Here is a 19,120-nt window from a genome sequence, read left to right on the forward strand (position 1 = left end):
GTCTTGATAATATAAGGATGGCCACACAGATGGGATGGACTACAGGTAGAGCAGCAGCAGACATGATGTTCAGTACCCTCACTGAGGTCCAGGGCTGTAAGAGGGGTCCCTGAAAGTCCTTTTCATGGGCAAGATGAGCCTCAAATGATGTAATGCCAAGGACCTTCCAAACACAGCTCTGCAGCCTTTCACTTGGGATGCTGTGGTCTGCCTTTCACGATCGGCTTTGGGACCTTACATGCTCAGAGGCTGCTGGGGCAGTGCTTTTACCCTTGCACCCAAAGCACTGAGATCTTCTCAGCCTTGTGCCTTCAAATTCCAGGCATACCTATGTCTGGTTTGTGGGGTTACTTGTGGGAAGCAATTGTCACTGAGGGCAGCTCACCCTTCACTTGGTAGCTTTCAGTTTATATATTTGTACTAGGGAAGAACAGCTCTCATTAGTAGACGATAGTCATTTCAGTAGCCAATCATCATTACCCAGGAATAGGGAAGCACAGGACTTAATGAGCAGCTAGAGCCAGAGCCTGCAACACCGGCCCCTGGTCAAAGCATGCTCCCATCAGCACCGATAACCTCACATGCAGAGAAACCACTGGGGACTTTGAGTGGGTCCTGAGGCAAACGGTACATCTACCGTGGGAAAAGCATTCTGGGGCTCCCTATTGACCTGGAGAGGCTGTTTGTCCAGGGACCCTGTTGCTTCTCTTCCCACTGATGGGAGTTTCCCTGTTCCTTTTCTCTCCTTTGCTTTTGTTTTTTCTTTCTTTCTTCACCCTTGAAGGTAACTTAACTGTTAAGTCAATGTCTGCCATCAGCCGTGGACTTTGCGCACATCAGCCTGTCTCCGCATCCATTGTGGAGTAAGGAGCTTTTCTCTGCAGGACCTCATAGCCACAAAGACACTGGCGCAGGGGACAGCACAGCCAGTGGAGAGACTCTTGAAGACCTCTGGCAATACGGGAAAGCAAATTCTTTACAAACATAACATACCATAAATGCTGTAATAGCACAGCTAATCCTCACTTCCACTGCTTATGGTGACCTCTATGCCATTGACCTTTTCAGTTCTGAGTAACTCAAGCTGCAATTTCCTTAGCTTTTTCTTTCTCCTCACCACCACTTTGCTGCCAGTAGTGATCCCAGAGGTGCTGGCCCTTTGGAAACTCATGCCGAGGTTTGCCAGGGCTTCCTAGGCGACCGCTGCAGTTGTTGCTGTGCAGACCTTTGGTTTTGGTGGGGATAGAGCAGCATGGTCTTCTCGACGGACACATGCAGCCTGCCAGCTGAAGGTAGCACTTGGCTATCTCAAGCCAGCAGCCTTCTGGGTGGGATGAGAAGGGATGAGAAGCTGGCTGTGCTTGTACCTGTTCTCTTCTGGCTTTATTTTTAGACCCACCTCAACCTCAGCAAGGAACACTGCGATGCTCTGAGCCGGGCAGATCTTTCCAGCCCCAGCAGAGTGAAAGCCTGCATTGCTGCAGTAGAGGCTTTATCTGGCTGCATGAACATCCAGATACAGCCCGGTGAGTAGAGAGCAGAGATTTATGCCTGCAAATGGCGGAGCCACCAGCTCACCCACAAGCTGTGCTGCACACCCAGCGCCATCCTGTGCTGCCCAGCCTCTGAACCGCTGAAGCCGGAGGGGGTTTTCCCAGGAATTGGCTCACACGCTTGCTGGGCAGCCCTGCAGGCTGCCTGGAGCAAAGTAGAAAAGAAATAGAAGGCAGGCGTGTATTTGGGAAGCTAAGCAGCAGCACTGACTTGGGGGTACGTGGGGTGTATGGTGCAGAGCACCCTGCAGCACGCCTGGTGCTGCGAGCTGGGGAAACAGGCTTGCAAGGTCGGCTTTCTTCTTTCTGAAGATACTACTGAGGCTTTCAGAGTCTTCAGCAGCTTCACCTAGAAGCACAGTCAAACAGGGCTGGGAAAGCCAATGTAACATTACCTCTGAACATCTGCGGAGAAAAGCAGCTGGGGGAGGATTGGCTCCGTTTCTGGAGAAATCCAATCCATGCTGCAAACGGCCAAGCTGGGGCATCCACGCACCGCAGGCAGGTCTGCAGGCACCTCCCTCTGGACTCAGGCACCGGCTGGTCCGGTTTACGTTAAAGCTGAGGCAAACTTATGGAAAACATCTATACAATTCCTCTAAATAACTGGACGTAAGGCATCATTGCCTGCCGTCTGTGTACAGCACCTCTTATAGTTCAGAAAGGAACTGGTGGAAAGACAGGTTTAGAAATTGTGGTCTCTTGGGGCAACCCCGTTGCCTGTACTTGAGCATGGAAAAATGAACATTCGTTGTAGCAGTATCCACTGTGGGGGTTGCTGGAGACCTGCCGGTGTACAGGGACTTGATCCTGGCATGAAAGCCCATGCTTTCCTTGTGAAGAGACTGGGCGTTTGTCCTTGACCACGGTCGCGCTGATGGATGTTTTGCAATTATTATTTTTTTAAATTTAAACTCCCTCCCTCTCTGTATTTTCTTGGTACCACAGCAAATCTTTTTCCCTTTGTTGGCTTCTGGGTGGTAATATTTATCCCAGAACTTACTCCTTGAAGACCTGCAGTGTGCCGAGCGATGTTGGTCTCCAGCCACGACAGCTCGTGCCGCTCCATACCATGATTCCCTCTCTTTTTTTCCTCAAGGTTACCGGAAACTGCAGGCTGTGGCTGAGCAGCTGATCATGTTTGAAACACTCAAGCAGAACTTCGAAAACTCTTTCATCAGTCACATTACGAGCATCTTCGAGCTGCAGGTGGGCTTTGCTCTTCATGTGGCAGCTCAAAATCCTGGGAGATTTGAATATTCTGGTAAAATAGTACCAGCGGTATAGGGGATGCCACCGAAAGAGGATTCTCCAAAAGTGTCTTCTCAAAGAGGTCTTCTCACATGCCTTCACCCTGCTGTTGCCCCCCCAGGCCTCTGGTTAGTTTTGCAGGCATGCAGAAGAAATCCCGCACAATTCTGCATCTATCAGGCTATCGTGTTGCCTCCTGTGACAGTCATTAATCCTCTGCTCATGTTAAAAAGTGCTTAGGCCTAAAGATTTTTGCTTTAGATTTTCTCGTGTTACTTTGGGAGCGGTGGTGGTTGTTCGTCTGTTTGTAACATAAAATCCCAGGATAAAAGCCAATCCCTCGATCCTTTGATTAACATTTTCAAGTGCTCGTCTTGCAATTTAAAAGATATGGTGGAAATATCTCTGTGGCGAGAAATCTGAAAGGAAAATGTTACTCTTCCAGATTTCATTTTGTGAAGAGAAAAGGAGCTACTCCCAAATCCTTAGCATTATGCCCTTAAATCTTTAGCATTTATTTTCAAGCCTTGACTCTGGGAAGGGATGTGACTGGCAGGGAACAGTGAGGGAACTGTGGGATCTCCATCCTCGGAGATTTTCAGACCTTGACTGGACACATCCCTGAGCCGGCTGCTCTACCTGGACCTGCTCTGAACCTGCCGAGCTCCCATGCCACCTACATCACTTTGGGTCTGTGAGTGCGATGTCCCAGCACTGCCAGGCTCTGGCAGATGGGCTGCATCAACTGTGCAGCATCCTTCCTCTCCATTGCATCCCCCCCGGGAGGCACAGCCACCTCCCAGTGCTTGGAGGGACAGTTTCCAGCATGCTCCTGCAAAATGAGCTTTTCTCCTGTGTCTTCTCCTGACCACTGTGCTTAGCTGGCGTATCCCACGTTTCACCGATGGGCCAGCTCATTCCTCTGGGCTCAGAATTGTTCCCAAGACATGGGATTGAAACTGGAGTTCAAAGTGATCGTGCATGCTCCGCTTCACCCTTTAAATTTGCTTCTCAAACATATTCAGAATTGGAAATTCAAGGGTGATTATGAAATTATTTTACAGAGCTTTTCAAAGCTATGTTTTATTTGACTCTTTCTGTTGCTTTAGGGTAGTGCTCAGGTCCCTGCTCTTGGTCAGCCCATTGACAAGCTATCTGCACCAAGCCATGGACTCCACCATGAGGAGCTGGTGCCCTACACCCCGCTCATGGCCTGGCTGAGGAACGCCAACTCAGTTCTGTTCTGTGATCTCCCCAAGGTATGGCTGAAATCCTCAACAAATATTGCAAACCATCCACCAGGAACAGATTAGTCAAAGTGGTTAATTTGTGATGAGACCTTGGTTTCACCAAACCCATACCACCCACGAGCTTCCAGCAGAGTGTCTGGCCAACTGGGCCACGTGATGTTGGACCTCTGTCCTTGACCGAAGGCAGTCTAGGACTTGGTGGCAGACATTGTGTTGAAGGAAAAGGTCTGAAATGGTAAAATTTGGTCTTTTTGCTTTCATCTGGCCATTTCTCTACTGAATGAGAGTGATAAGCATTAAATGAATGTGGTTAATCTTGTATTTTATTCAACACTGCTCTATTTGAAGAGTTCTAGGGAAGGGGCATCTTAAAGGCCTTGGCCTTTTCTGTTAATAGGGATGTTGTTAAGTAACTGAGCTAGTTCTTTTTAAATCACTGAGGCTTGGTTTCTATTTTTCATGCTGGTTTTTGCTTTTCCAAAGGTCTTACACACCAAAACAAATAGGTCTGTTTCCATTGCCATTTGCTGACTTTTTATTTAAGTGGGCAGATGAAGAAAGAGCCATGAAATGGGCACCGTTCACAGAGAGATGAGACACACCAGGAATTTCTGTGTCTGTCTTGTCTTTCCAGGTCTATGCCCAGCACCTCAGCAGACTCTATGACCGGGAAATCAAAGCCTTTTTTGAACAAGCCAAAACCTTCTTGTTAGGAAGAAGAAAAGGAAGTGAGTGATTTGCAAATATGACTTTTGTGCTGCTGAGCAGTGATTTATTTGCAAGTAGGGAACATGGCAATCATCCTCTATCACAGGTGGCTTCCCCAGATTTTTGTGCTGTGAATTTACTTTCTCCTGCACGGACCAGGTCTGCAGCTGGCAGGACGTGACAAAGCTGACTCTGCTTTACACCAGGCAGTGTTTCTGTGTGCCTTGGCTCCGTCTATTACCCAGTTTTGTTTAGCTGCTTCTCAGAGCTGTAGTGTTTGTGCACTTTCCCTTCGCAGGACTCGCAAACCATGCCTGGGTGGCTGAGATCGTGTCCTGAAGAGCCGTAAGAGGGGGGGGGTGTGACTGCCTGGCTAATGCCTGGTCCATATTTCACGCAAGCAGAGCGGGTCACAGACTCCTCAGACACTTTTCCCTGTGCGGAGATGTCACCAAGCCTGTCCCTGAAGACACAAGTGTATTCATAGCAATATTTGTGAGAGCAGAATGATTTCATAGTGAGCTGACTGTGGGGCTGTGCTGTCCCAAGGTGATCATTTCAGCAGAAATCGCTGCATCTGACTTAAAATATTCCAGTCAGGTGTTTCAGGAGATAAAAAGAGAAACTGATCTGTCTCCTCTGGAAGTTTTTGATTGTGCAGAAGTCACATTTTCCTTCAGCAAAACAAAGCACTGTAATGGAAAGTTCCATGCCAGCTTGGCCCTGCTTGAATGTCAAAAACCACTTTGCACAGTGTGTTTAGTCTATCAGAATGCTAGCTCGGCTTCTTCCAGCTCTGCACCTACTTCATCACTCGTGTCCAGATCCCGGAGCCAGAGGATGAAGCCTAGGGAGGGAAACGGGACTGGTGGCTGAAGGATCCTGGCGAAGGGCTCTGCCTCCCTGCAGTTGCTGTGCTGGCCCCGCAGCAGTGACCACACCAATAGCCCCTGTCCAGCTGACACAGCGCCCTGATATTTGCCCATCCTTTGTCTTCTGGGGTGAAGTCCATGCCATTCTTGTGGGGTACAAGGGATAATTAGGGAGCCTGGGCCATGAGCAGCTGGAGGGAGCTACCCCAAAGCTCACCAGGCTGCAGGATCAGACCATTGCACGATTTCTACTTCTGTAGCCCTCCAGGGCCCTTTCCTTTGGTTTCAGAATTGGCCATAAAGGGAAGAGCTAATGTCTGGGTGTTTTGCTTTAATCTCCTCCCTGGAACTATCTCCCAGCTTGAGACTCACCGGGTTCTTCAGAGAGTCTGTGCTAGCAGCAGCTTGCACAAGAGTGGGAATAGGACAGTGCTGCTGCTGGCAGCTTTTCCCACGCTGGGGTAACAGAAGCAGCTTCCTCCGCATCCCAAGTTTTGTGGCTGCGGACTGGCCCCGCATCCCTCGGGGTGGGAGCACTCGGCATTGCCTTGTTCCGCACCACGGCAGCTGCGCCAGCTCCCACCTCGCAGAGCCGAAGGGGCACCGCGCCAAGAAGCACGAGTGGACCTGAGCACTGGGTCTGCTCACCCCCTTGTTGCACTCCCAGTACTGCCCCAGTCAGTCCCAGTCCAGGGTGGGCCAACAGCAGCAGAATGCAACGCCCAGATGCCGGTGGTTGTGTCCGAAGAGGGGGACACAGGAGTGCTTCTCAGCTCCCGTTTTTGGGTGTGCATCACAGCGGCATCTCGACATACCCACCACCCCTTCCAGCTCCTCCCTGCCCAGTGCCAGTTCCCCTGGGAAAGACACTCAGCCACACATACCAGGAACACAGGAGACCTCAAGTCCACAGGACCAAACCAGGCTGGTCAGTGCTGGTACAGGTACCCGCAACAGAGCACACAAGTCCTGAAAAGAAAGAAGGAAAAATTCACCTAAATAGTCTTTTGCCACTGGAAAGAAGAGGAGGGAAAAAAGAAAAACTTGGGCTTTTTCTCCCCATGACTTATTTTGAAATATTTATCCCCTTTGAAGGAAGAAGGAGACAGTAGAAGCTCAGATACCAATCCTTAATTAAAATGTTCCTTTCTGAAATTTTGCTAGAAAAGGAAAAAGTGAACACCTCCAGGAAATATTTTTATAATCACCAGAAACCTCTTTTTCCATGCCAGAATAATTTGCCAAACTACGGAGACAAGAGAGAGAAAAACAGGGATCAAAGTCTCTCTGCTAGTTCCAGCAGAAAAGTCGTGACATGTTAAAAAGGAACAAAAAATAAGTAGTGACATGATAAAAAAGGTCAAAAGTTAAGTTGTGTAGGGAAAGTCAATGGGACATTATTACCCTCCTTGTAATTTAAAAACAAGGTAACAGGCAATTAAATCAAGGTGACATGCTGAAAAGTGGTGATAGGAAATTATTTGTGCGTAACGCCGTTAACCTGCTGTACTTGGTGCTACAAGCTGTCACTGATGCTGGAGGACTCAGGAAAGCCTATAAGCAAGCAGATAACAGGAAAATAAAATGAGGCGGTAATAATACTCCCAGGATAATACTAAGATACAGACTTTCTGAAAAAGGATAGCATTTCATAAGGACTGTAAAGGAAGACGCTTCTCCCACGGGGCTGTTACAACACACGTTGTCACCCTGAATGTCCTCCTCCCTCCTCAGAGGTGCCAGGGACCCAGTAGTGCTGGAGCACTTGGTGCATCACTCGTTGGATCTGGGATACCTGCCCTTCGAACACTTTGGCAGTCCCCGCTGCTGCGATCTGGACACCAGGGAGGACACCTACGCTCAAGCAGACAGTGATGGCTTGGCGATGACACCTCGTGAGGAGGTATTGGCCCAGGTGGAGGGCCCCGGGCAGAACAGAGCACCGTTCCCGTGCTTCCTTCCCAGCTCATCAGAGATGCAGTGCCTGGGGAAAGCTCTCCCTGGGGTGGCTGTCGGAGCTGGCAATAACATATTGGGACAGGACACGGCCAGGTCGTGTGGCTCTCCAGGGCTCGCTTGCTTTTGCCATCTCTGTGCTGCCACACCGCAGGCACTGGGTCTTGTCCTTATGGATGTCCAGCACTGCCCACCCCACTCAGAAGGGGTACGCACACCAATAAAACAGTCATCGTAATGAGATATTCTACTCAGGGCCAATTTACTTTCAGCTGTTTTATGCCTCACCCATACGGGCAGCGGCTCACCACGCGGCTCCTGTGCTCAGCCCAGCAGAGAGGGGCGTACGGTTTGCCTCACCTGCCACACTGGGGAAACCAAATAGTTAAAAAAGATAATGTTCCTCTCACACCCCTCTCCTCCATGCCTGGATACAGCTTTTCCTGGGGAAACGTGCTCTTTCTCACTTAAAAATAGGAAGGAATTCCTGATAAGAGGTAATGAATGTGCTGGCAGCAAGCAAGCCTGGGGAATTAGCAGTTGGGAAGCAAACCTTGATCCATGGTTTATAAGATAATGTGATCAAGCGCCGTTTCCTAAAGAAGGGCGATTGCTTTTATTTAAACAGATGGAAATAACAAAGATTGTGTATAGGATAAAGAGGCCCTGGTTCCTATTTGCAAAGTGATTGATGGGCTCTGAGCAAGGGACTTCAATTCTGCTGGGTGATAGAAAATAAAAACACCCAACTTTGTCTCTTCCCAGAGCACAGCTGGGTCTGCTCAGAATGCTATTGAAATGGGGGACATCGCAGGGGCAGAGATGCTATTAAAGAGGCCCTTTATGAAAACGGACTTGTTAAATTAAAAAGATAGTGTAGGGCATGTGTTGCAGCCAGTCTGCCTGATCCCCTTTTGGTAAATGTTAAACCAGTGGTTTCCTTTCAGTACTTTGTCTGTCTTTAATGCCTATGCGAGTCCCATAAAATGGGAGTAATTAAAATCCCAGGAGAAAACCCAGTGTCTGTGCAACCCACGGCAGCAATAGCAGGACACCTTGGTGGCTACAAGCCCATTACTGCACTGTTATAAATCACCCACAGGCATCTGCCTGTTGCCGGTGTTGCTCCCGCGGCCAGGGCGAGATGAGCTGAGCTTTTGCCTGCGCTGGGGTGTGCTGGCACCGTGCTTTGCTCCCTGGGCTGAGAAGAGGGCTGGGACAGGTAGGAAGCCCCAGGCTTGGCTGTGGATTCTCAGCCCATCATTAATGCGAGCAGCACATTAAAACGACAGCCACCACAGCATTGCAGAGTGCAATTAGTGGGCATTTTTAGAAAATTTTATCCACAAAGCTTCTGCCAGGTGCAGAAAGGCACCTTCCCTGGGGCTTGCGGTGCTGCCAACTGAGATTTACCCGCCTGCCCCTGGAGACCCTGGGGACAAAGTAGGAGGGAGAGCATCACCTCCCTCCGGAGCCGAAGTTGACCTCTTCTTGGCTCAGCAGGGTGAGCAGCACTCTGGAAATGCATGCACACCTCCTTCTGCCGAAGGAGCTCGGCAGCAACGGACACCGAAAGCGAGCACGGCCTCTCCCAGCTCCTGGGACTTTCGGAGACTCCTGCTGAAATATTTTCTGCAAAATTGGTTGGTCTCAGGCTGTTTTGCAGGGAAGGTTTGGCTTTGATGAAGTTCTGCGGAAACCTCATCCAAGGTCTTTCCTGACGTTTCACCTGCTCAGCTGCTCCTTGGGGTGAGCTGCTGCATGGATGAAAGCCCAGGCTGCAAGGACACTTGCCTGATAACATCCCTCATCCCTGCTTTAAAATATCCCAGGCTCGCTCTAACTGTTCCTGCCTCTTTCTTTCTACTAATTACTGTGGCAGTGAATTTTTAGGGTTGATTCCCTGCCCTCATAAAGGATTATTTATGTCGATTGCTTCTAAATATACCACCTGATGATTTATTGCCTTGCTTCAGTATTATGGGAGAGTTTAGAAGGCAAACCCCAAGCTGTTCATAATTAATAGTGAGGCAATAATTAAGTCTTTTCTCCTCATTTTCCCATTCCTTTTTCCACAGTAAAATTCACAGGCTTGTGAAATTCTCTCTCGTTGCTGTGGGGAGATACTTTTTTTTCTGGTTTTGCCACTTCCCAGCGAGTGAAATTATCATCGCTCATTGCATAAGGGTGGGAAAAAGATTATGAAGCAGCTTATTAATTTTCTCCATGGTTTTAGCAAGGCTGAGGTCGCGAGCAGGGCTGTCTGTCATCTCTCATTCCTGCTCAGCATATAGGACATCTGACAAATCCTTTCCAAAGGTAAAAGCCCTGCAGGTAGCGGCTCGAATAAGGATCTTTCAGATGTCATAAGAAACAGAGAGCTGGCCTGACTCACCCGGGACCTCTGGGGTTAGTGGAATGACACCAATTTTTAGAATTAATTAGAAAATAATAGGGAATTTTTCCCACTGGTTTCTTTCAGTGAGTATAATAGTATTTTTTAATGCACATTTCAAAGAAATTTTTCAACTTTTCCACTTAAGCCAGGCACCCAATGAAAACAGTGTGGTAAAAACTGGTAACGTTTGAAAAGTATATTAATTTCCAGGTGAACGCTTATGATTTTTAAAGGCTAGTTTTTGAAAAAAGCCAACCCTCCCCCCTGCCTGGATATTGTTTTATGGCAATTTACCATCAAAACTAAGCAACATTTTTCCTGAAACTCTTGCAGGCATTTCTGCCAATTTATGATCTTATCACCTAGGATTTTTCACTCCCCAGTCCTCAAGGGTTAGTATTAATCACTAAATAGCAAAGGGGTAAGCATCACAGACAGTGAAATAAAAAGAGAGTAATGAAAGAGAGAAACAGATAAGAAGGCAGATAAAAAAAAAAGAGAGCAAAACCTGCATCCCCCGTATATCTGAATCCAACAGGAAAAGGCCAATTCACGCATAAGATCAGACATAAAGAGAGACATTTAAATCTGTTAAAATGATCAAAGGAGCTGGAGAGGCCAAGAGGGATGGAGATGTCTAACCTCCTACCCACATACCGTGCAGGTCTTCAGGAAAGCTTAGAGAAGCCGATGGCGATGGGGAGCAGGCAGCAGTCTCGATGGAGTCTCCCTGGGATCAGAGAAGGCCAGGAGGACGTGCTGGAGAAAGGCAATGTCATCAAGGTAAGGAGCTGAGGTTTTCTAAAGGCTTCACGTGTCCCATAGTGGCTGTGCCAGTGCTGCAACCCATCTCATGGTCCTTTCTCCACTGCTGTGTACCTGGAGCAGAAACAGAGATGTTCTGTACTGCTGACCTGGCTTAGATGTCACTTCAGGTGGACGTGGACATCTACTCCGGTTAGAAGGGTTCTCTAACATGCCTGATTGTTTCTAAGCAGATGTTGGAGCAGGTGCTGAGAGAGCTGCAACCCCTTTGCACCGCGGAGCAGCAGTTCATTGAGAAATTCTTCCAGCTAAGCCAGGAGGCTGCAGACCTGCAGGTGCTAGAGGTAAGCGTGAAGACTATGTCCTCTCCAGTCCCATTAGCCAGTCCTCCCTCCAGCTCGATACAAGCCTCAGCAGGCACAGCGGGCTGGCTGCTTACCTCTATCAGATACCTGAGCTGTCCTGAGCTCTTGTCCTCTAGCAACTGTCAGTGGTGTCAGTAGTGGGGAAGCTTAAGACCTCCCGATGACAGAGGAGAATTGAATTGAACTTAATCGATAGCTCCAGCAAAATCACAGGATCTCTAAGCATTAAACATAGCACTCCAATATGAGGCAGCAGAAATGAAACCCAGATCTCAGGTTTTCCTCTCTGAGGGAGGGCAGACAAATGATAATTTCCATCCCATTCTTTCTTTCAGGCCTCTGCCACTAAGGGAGGAGAGAGCATGGCATCTCCGGAGGAGCCTCCTTGCACCAAGCCTCGGAGCCAGTACGTGGGCAATGAGATACAGCTGGCTGCTCTGACAGGGGCATGGTCTGGAGTGTCCTACAGGAACTGCCTGAGGAACGGAGGGAGGGATTTTTTTTTTCACTCAACCATCCTGACGCCAACCAAGTGGTCTCAATTTTGCACCCTGGATAGCAAAAAATCAGGAGGCATCGTAGCTGGGCATGCCGAACCCTCCTGGTTCTGCCTCTCCCCAGCGCAGTGGCTCTACTTCGGGGTGGATCGGAAAGTGAGGTTTATGTTTCATGGAAAACGCTGTTTTGATTGGGTTTATTTCCTTATTAGCAATGTCATAAAGCGAAAATATACCATGGAACAGAAATCTTATAAAAAATGTCAGCATAAAAACACTGAAATTTTTCATTTCACTGGTAAAACAGGACATTTCAACATCCTCTCACAAGCAGAGATAGTGAAGAGTTGAAGGATGACCCAAGCATAAACAGGCTCCACTGCAATACAGAAGGCTTTGATTCTTTCTTTAGCTTTGTCCTTGCCTCTGCAGCTGGCCACAGGGCCAGTGCCCCTCCCCTTTTAATTGCTTACCTTTTTGTTTTTTTAAGACTAGAAGAAGCTACAACCCGGCTGCTGAGCGAGATCTTCAGTTGCCTGGAACCGGAGCTGAGAGGATTTCTAGATGTCTGCAATAAGGTCCACTCATTCGGCTGCTTGCAGGTCCTGGTTACCTTGAACGACTCCATCTTTGAGATGTGGGGGTCTTCCTCAGCTCTCCCCTCATCCTTCCTCAACACCGTCCTGGGCAACATGCTGCTCCTGGCCAAGAGCAGCTTCAACAAATGCATTGTGAGTGTCAGTAAGAATAAGCCCAAGTAGACCTGAGTGATGTTTGACCTCCTCCAGAATCTTCTAAACTTCTAGCATGATCTTCATTGAAGGCAGGACTCGTTTATATCAGGCAGGGATCTGACTCTTTGGTTTTGGGAGGACTAGACCCTCATTGGGAGGCTGTGAGAGTGACAGCAGCATGTCAGAGGGCTGGAGCCAAGCTCTCCTGTTCTGCTGGCACAGCAGGACATGTTTCAGGACCAAGCAGCAGGGAGAGGAGTGGGGGGGGGGGGTGGTCAAGACCCCATCAGAACTGGCCAAGGAACATGGCCCTGAGTCCACTGAGCTCAAGGGAAGCCACATGTTGACATCAACCATGTTTGTGCCAAGACCTGGAGCAGCAAGTCTGCTCATAAACCTGCCTGAGAAGTGCAAGAAATGGCAGTGGTGAACACCTCTGCCCTAGGAGCTGCGAGCATCTGCATGGGGAGATTGCAGCACAGTGTCTGAGCAAAGCACCACATAGCCTGGGAGGCCAGGTACGCCAGCTCCAGGAGAACAGCTAGCACAGCTTGATGTCCAGCCTCAAACAAGGGAGCTCACATATCTTCCCACAGAAGATACTGTAAATTGAGAAAGTAGTACACACAGTGGGTTACTTTGCTTATGCCTTAGTGTGCTGTAAAATGAGGCTGGGGCCACATCAGATCTGAGTGCTGTGTCTTGCGTGTTGTTGCCAGGGGACCTTGTGCAAAGAAATTGAGGAGGCAAAGATGCCCAGCAAGATGAAAGGCGGGATCCTGCCCTCCGTGAGCCGCTTTGAGGAGTTTGTGAACTTCTCGGAGGAGGCGTTCAGGACAGCTCGGCGGAGAGGAGAGCTGGACAAAGCACATCTCAGGCTGGCCAGCAGCGTCTTCAGCAGCAGTGAGTACAAAGGCTGGCAGCTGGATGCACCAGTCAGGCAAGCGTATACCTGCAGCTTCAGGAATTACTCGTAATCAGCTGAGCCACCAGAGCAGGGTACCTGCAGGCTACCTGCCTCCTAGGCACTGCCTGGGGCTGAAGCTGCCTTCGCGGAGCAAGAGCCTGGGAGCATCAGGCACATTCAGAGCGTGGCATGCCAGGTGCATGGTGTCTGCCACACCGTGACAGTCCCTGTTGTGACAGGGCTGAGACATGTGCTTAGCTTTGAATCTAAATGTCAACCTCTCCTTTCCCACTGCAGAGGGAGTAGCTCCTCACTGCAGATCAGACTTCTTCTTACAAGCACAGAGGTCTTGGGAGCAGTGGCAGCCAAAGAGCAACTCCCCCAAAGCACCAAGGCATATTGGTAGGGAGAGAAGGGTTGGGAGAGCAAGGCAGGTAGCTTTCAGCAGGTCCCTGTGTTGTCCCAGCTGGGGCTCACAGCTGTTTGCCAGTGGAGGGACCCTGCTTCCCAGCTTGGAGAGCACCTGAGGGGCAGCAGAAGTACCAGCTCCAAGCCTCCAAACCACAGATCATGAGGTGGTGTAGAGAGGCAGCTCCTACCTGCAAACGAGCCTGGGGTGACTCACTGGATAGCAGGAATTCATAAATCCATGAACACAGCCCCTTCCACGCTCCAACAGTGTTTACAGCAAAGCAGGTGAGATAGGGAGTCAAGCTAATGAACAGGGCTCAGTATTTGCGTTACGGATAGTTACTCCCTCCGGTACGGGAAGAAGTCAGACGGTTCAAATGAGACAGCTTAATGACATGTTTACTGCCATGAGCGAGAAGGGCCCCCTCTGTTCTGCATGCACAATGAGCTACTCAAGCTCTCGCCCTCTCCAGACCAGCTGGCAAGTGGCTGGCAGCCTGATGAGCCATGCCTCTGCTCGGCAGGCTGAGCGGGTGCCATGCTGACGTGATGCTCTGGCACCCAGGTCAGAAACAGATTTGGACAGGGCCAGCCTTGGACGTCTCTGCAGGGTCTTCTCTCCATACCTGATTTGTTCCTTTCTTTTAAGTCAATAGTCTGGCCTCAGCAAACCTGAAGGTGAACACAGATATGGTCATGATGGAAAATTTCCACCACATTCACTGCTTCCTGTGCCAAAAGAAGATCCACTGCCTGGAGGGCAAGAAGAGAGAAGCCAAGCAAAGGTATAGTGAGCACATGGAGAAATATGTCATCAAGTACCTGGGCCAGCCACTGGAGAAGCTTAATGTGAGTACAGGATAAACTGACCCTTGCCTGGGTCTCAAAGGGCAACTGCACTTCCCAAAATCATGAATTAACTGGTGTTCAAATCACCCCTCCCCAAATCCAGTCTGGGATTATACCGGTGTATTGTCACATCCCCAAGGTTCCCACACCTTCTCTGAGCACTTGCTGCTGGGTTTCACCACGCAGCACAGCCTCAGCAAAAACAGGGCTCAGGAGCATCAGATGCTGGGACCAGCTCTGCAACTCAGCCTCTGCACGGCAGCCTGAGGACCTGCTCAGACCCCCGCTCCGGGTTGCGTGACTGCATCTGGCAGATGCTAGTTTCTTTTTGCACGGCTGCCTGGACTAATAAGTCTAACAGAGCTTCACGGTTCCCAAGTGACTGCTTTGTTAACTGAGCTAAGAGCATCTGGCTTTGCTAACTCAAAGAGGCATCCCCCTTCCTCCCAGAGACGATGGCTGCTCCTGAGACCCCTCCTCACTCTGCACCTTCTCTCTTCTCACTGGCCTAAAATGTCTCACAGATTGAGGTCAGCTTGAATTATTTATAGGGCCTGTTACTTTCAATTTGTTTCCAGTCTTCGCTGTCAAACATCTTGTAGGTTTGACTGTTCACCTTGGTGCCTCATGCTACCTGCAGCCCTGCTGTGTTAATGGCTTCAAATCCTTCCTCTGTGAGGGAAAGTATAATTTCATCGGTCTCACCAAAGCAAAGCGAGTAACAAATGAGGGTGCTTGGATTGCATTCTGCTCAGGGATTTCTGGAGTCCTGACATGGCCTTGTCTAGCAGACCACATAGCTCTTCAGGTTTGAGCACAATTCCCTACATCAAGAGAAGCTGCAAAGGGGCCCGAGTAATGCAGGAGCCCATTTCTGTTTTTGAAAACAGCTTATACATTTAGGAACCTCTTTTCTTCTGAAAATCTTTAGGATTTAGGGTATTTCTCCACAGCAAAATTGCAGTGGAAATAGCCAAGGCAGCAAACAGATTATTGGGCTGTAAAAACAAGAGGGTAGACAGTAGGTTGAAAGAAGTGATTGTTCGCTTTTTTCAGCCTTCACTAAACCAGACGTGGAATACCAAGTCCATCAATACCATCATGGAAGAGATGTATGTATGTCACGTCAACCTGTGACAAGAGGTTTTGCTAAGCTGGAGCAAGACCAGTGGAGGGCCACCAACATGGTGAGGAGAGGCTGAAAGAGCTGGACTTGGTCAGCCTGGAGAAGAAACACTTTCAGAAGTACCTAGTAGCCACCTTTCCTAGAAGTTTACTCAGGTGCACAGCAGGATGACAGACAACAGCCAGACAATCTTAAAAGGAAGGTTCCAGCTGGATAGAAGGAAAAAATGACTATAAGGATAATAAAGCATTGAAACAGTCTGTCCAGAGAGATTGCACAGTCTCTATCCTTGAAGGTTTTCAAGACCTACCTTGAGAAATGATCCAGGTACCCTCGTTTGAATTCAATGTTGAACCTGCTTTGAGCAGGAGGTTGAAATAGAGACCTCCTGAGGTCCCTTCCAGATTCTGTGTCTGAAAAGCTCATGCAGAAAAAAAATATTTGTCAGCATTGAGCTTTTTGTGGAGCTACACCGCTCCTGGTACTTCTCTGAAAGCTAGCTGAGGTCTGTATCCCTTGCTGTTTGCATAGCCCTAGGCTCTCAAGCAACAGCCATGCTTGGGGTGGGACATGTGCTCCTTTTGAAACTCCTCCCTACAGCACAGCCTTTCCTGCTTTCATACAATATCCTGGAAGAACTGAGAAAACTTGAGCTTTGCTTTACACTTCTGCAGATTCTGGGATCCCCCAACCCCACCTCTGGCTCCCGACCCTCTGTAGCGAGCAGAGCTGTATGAAGCACCAAGGAACACGAGTGATTTTTCCCAGCAGTCCCATTGCTCCATGGTGCTGCAGCCCTTAGAGATGCTGCTTGCCGAACAGGGAGGGAAGAGAACTGATGAAATTCCCTATGCCCTGCTTTCCTGGAGGATAAACAATCTCCAATACTTCATTTCCACTTAATTAGACATGGGAAGGGAACTGAGGAAAGCGGTCAGGTTTCAGCCTTGATGCAGGAGCCTGCCTTAGGGCAGCTCATCAGCAAATGTCTCCTTGCCTTTCCAGCACTTCTTTGAAGGGGTGAAAGCCCGTGTGGCTCAAGGGGTGAAAGAAGAAGAGGTCAGCTTTCAGCTGGCCTACAGCAAGCAAGAGCTGAGGAAGGTCATTGAAAAATACCCTGGCAAGGAAGTCAAAAGAGCCCTTGAGACCCTCTACAGGAAAATCCACAAGTATCTCTCCCCAGAGGAAAATCTTTTGCCGGTAACTGGAGCGTGATCTGGGTGTGATGCTATGATGTTTTGCAGGGTTCAGGACTGCAAAGCATGTATGGCTGTCCCGGGCTGATGAAGGGAGCTGACGGTCTGTTTTTCCCTAGGTGGTGTGGCACGCTATGGAGCAGGAGTTCATACGTCAGTACCAAGAGTTTGAGGATCTGATCCAGCGCTGTTACGCAGGGTCAGGGATTGCTATGGACTTCACCATGGAGGACTTGCTGAGCTACTTTAACTCCATCACTCTCTCCAACATGTAGAGGCAACCATCTCTGGATGTCTGTTGGGAACAGCTCAGGAACCCTTGTCTGCAGCTACACCTTTCAGGAGCTAAACTCAAACCCCTTCCCAAGCTGAAGTTTGATATACGGGGGTCCCATCCTGAGCTTAATGCCAAAGTGCCTCTGACTTGTCAGTCTTAGACTTGATCCCCCTTGGGGAAGGGGAGTTAAACCCAAACCACAGCTTCCCTGCTCCAAGAAACCACTATGCAGCTAGTAAAAAAACCCTCCCAAACCTCAAATTTCTACCAAAGTGAGGGCCAGTGCTGTACCTCTTCAGCAGGCCACTTCCCAGCACAGCTGAACAGCAAAAGTCATCTTCTCTCCAGGAACTCTCTCCTTTTTATCTACCCTCAGCTTTCACCGTGAATTTGTGCTAAAACAAGAGGGTTACAAGACAGAGTTTCTATATCCAGGTATCAGAACACACACAATTGCTCTACCAGCTCTTCAGCAGAGACAGATGAAAGTTCAGAGTTATTAATATAAAAAGTTCCATTGCTTTTAGCTAAGAAAGGATTTACTTACATGTAAACTGGAGTGGAGCAAATGCTACAGTTCTAGAGATCCAAACTCATCTCTCGGGGAGTTGCCCCTTCTTACCCCATTTTCTTATGAAGCCTCCTGAAGCAACATCACAACTCGCTAATATATTTTTGCTGTTGGAAATATGGCCTCTGTATCTCACGATGATAATCATGGGGCTAACATGCTGTCCGTTATAACCTTCTTCTCTAAAAAAACGGAAGATCCTGAACTCTTTGGCTCAGTACAAAATAACAATCAAGTCCATAGCGATGACACAGGGTCAAGGACCAGGATATCAGTCTATAAGCTGAAGTTCAGACCAGCAGGGTCTCTGGCCAGGTAGAGGCACATCTGAGACTAGGCTGGAGATCAGCACTCCTGCACCAGAACTCAAACATAGAGTGAAGGCCCTGAGAAGCACTTAAATATGCTCCGGCCCCATGGATGTGGGTGGAAACCCCCAGGTGAGGCTGGTCAGGGCTCTTAAGGCCAATTAGTGCCCTCAAAGCCCTGGCAGGTGTCCATGTCAATGGTCTTGTTACTAGCACCTGTGGCAACAACTTTGGGAGTTTTAGAAAAGAAAATATATTAGGATTTTTCCCTAGAAGATGAGGTATGGGAAGTCCATCTGCTGCTTGTCCCTCTGTCTGCCAGCCCTGTGTAGCTATTGAACCTCTTGAGCTGGAGTGGATAGGACAGCAGAAATCACCAAGACAGTCAGCTCCTGCCTGTCTTGTGAAAATCGGGGGCTGGCAGAGGGAAGAGGTGTCGACAGCCTCCTTCAAGCGAGGCTGCAGTGCGAGCCGAGTGGCTCTCTGTCCTGCTTGCCCTACTCCAGCTGGCACAAGGCTGCTGCAGAGCCCACAGGAGTGGGCTGTCACCCGTGGTTTGAAAATAAATGTGGTCTGTTTTCCGTAAGGGTAGATTTATGAGCCTCCTTCCCCATTCAGAGCATTGTCATCCTCTTCTTTTCTGTTGTTCTGTGTTGAGACCGGTGGCAGTCCCCCCACTGGAGGACTCTTAAGGGACACCACTGTGCTGGGGAGGATCAGCTTTTCGCTGAGCTCCAGCTGTGGGATTTCCACCTCAGCTCTGCCTTCTCCAGTGTGAGTACACCCACCGTGACCTTCAAGGCAAGGAAGGCACAAGGGTGGTGTGGCGTGTCCTGGGATTAGCTTGTCTAACCTACTCACCCTCACCACTGCTAGTTGGCAGTAGATGATAACCCATGAAGTAGCTCTGGGGGAAATTCTGTGGGCCAGCTTGGACAATTAGGGGAGAAAAATCCAAAAAGGCTGTACAAAAAGGATACAGGCACTTTCACTGCTCCCTCCCACCGCAACCCACAGGTGTCCTTTCCCTTGACCTGAGGCAAAAAAACATTTTCAGCTCTTTCCACATATCAGAAATTCTGGTTTTATTTGGCGTGTTGCTGTGCACAGTGAAGCATGGTCAGCT

At 49.1% G+C, this 19,120-nt stretch overlaps 1 protein-coding gene across 2 annotated transcripts in view; it reads left to right on the top strand.

The window, feature by feature from the left end:
• LOC309595996 (exocyst complex component 1-like) overlaps positions 1 to 19,120 on the top strand; it is a 34,846-nt gene that overhangs the window by 14,823 nt on the left and 903 nt on the right. Inside the window, exons 7-18 of one of the 2 annotated variants that reach the window (XR_014229424.1) lie at positions 1,394 to 1,526; positions 2,653 to 2,762; positions 3,914 to 4,063; positions 4,689 to 4,782; positions 10,653 to 10,771; positions 10,987 to 11,097; positions 11,454 to 11,524; positions 12,106 to 12,346; positions 13,069 to 13,252; positions 14,317 to 14,516; positions 16,648 to 16,842; positions 16,958 to 17,550. Coding sequence is in view for 1 of the 2 variants with exons in the window: in XM_082323678.1 (XP_082179804.1) it covers positions 1,394 to 1,526; positions 2,653 to 2,762; positions 3,914 to 4,063; positions 4,689 to 4,782; positions 10,653 to 10,771; positions 10,987 to 11,097; positions 11,454 to 11,524; positions 12,106 to 12,346; positions 13,069 to 13,252; positions 14,317 to 14,516; positions 16,648 to 16,842; positions 16,958 to 17,113 (1,764 nt within the window). In the remaining variant the exon portion in view is untranslated. Of the gene's footprint in view, positions 1 to 1,393; positions 1,527 to 2,652; positions 2,763 to 3,913; positions 4,064 to 4,688; positions 4,783 to 10,652; positions 10,772 to 10,986; positions 11,098 to 11,453; positions 11,525 to 12,105; positions 12,347 to 13,068; positions 13,253 to 14,316; positions 14,517 to 16,647; positions 16,843 to 16,957; positions 17,606 to 19,120 lie in introns of those variants that run through there. The other variant, XM_082323678.1, reaches the window with a different exon arrangement.

Source organism: Platalea leucorodia (assembly GCF_965183815.1).
Source record: "Platalea leucorodia genome assembly, chromosome: 10".
NCBI lineage: Eukaryota > Metazoa > Chordata > Aves > Pelecaniformes > Threskiornithidae > Platalea > Platalea leucorodia.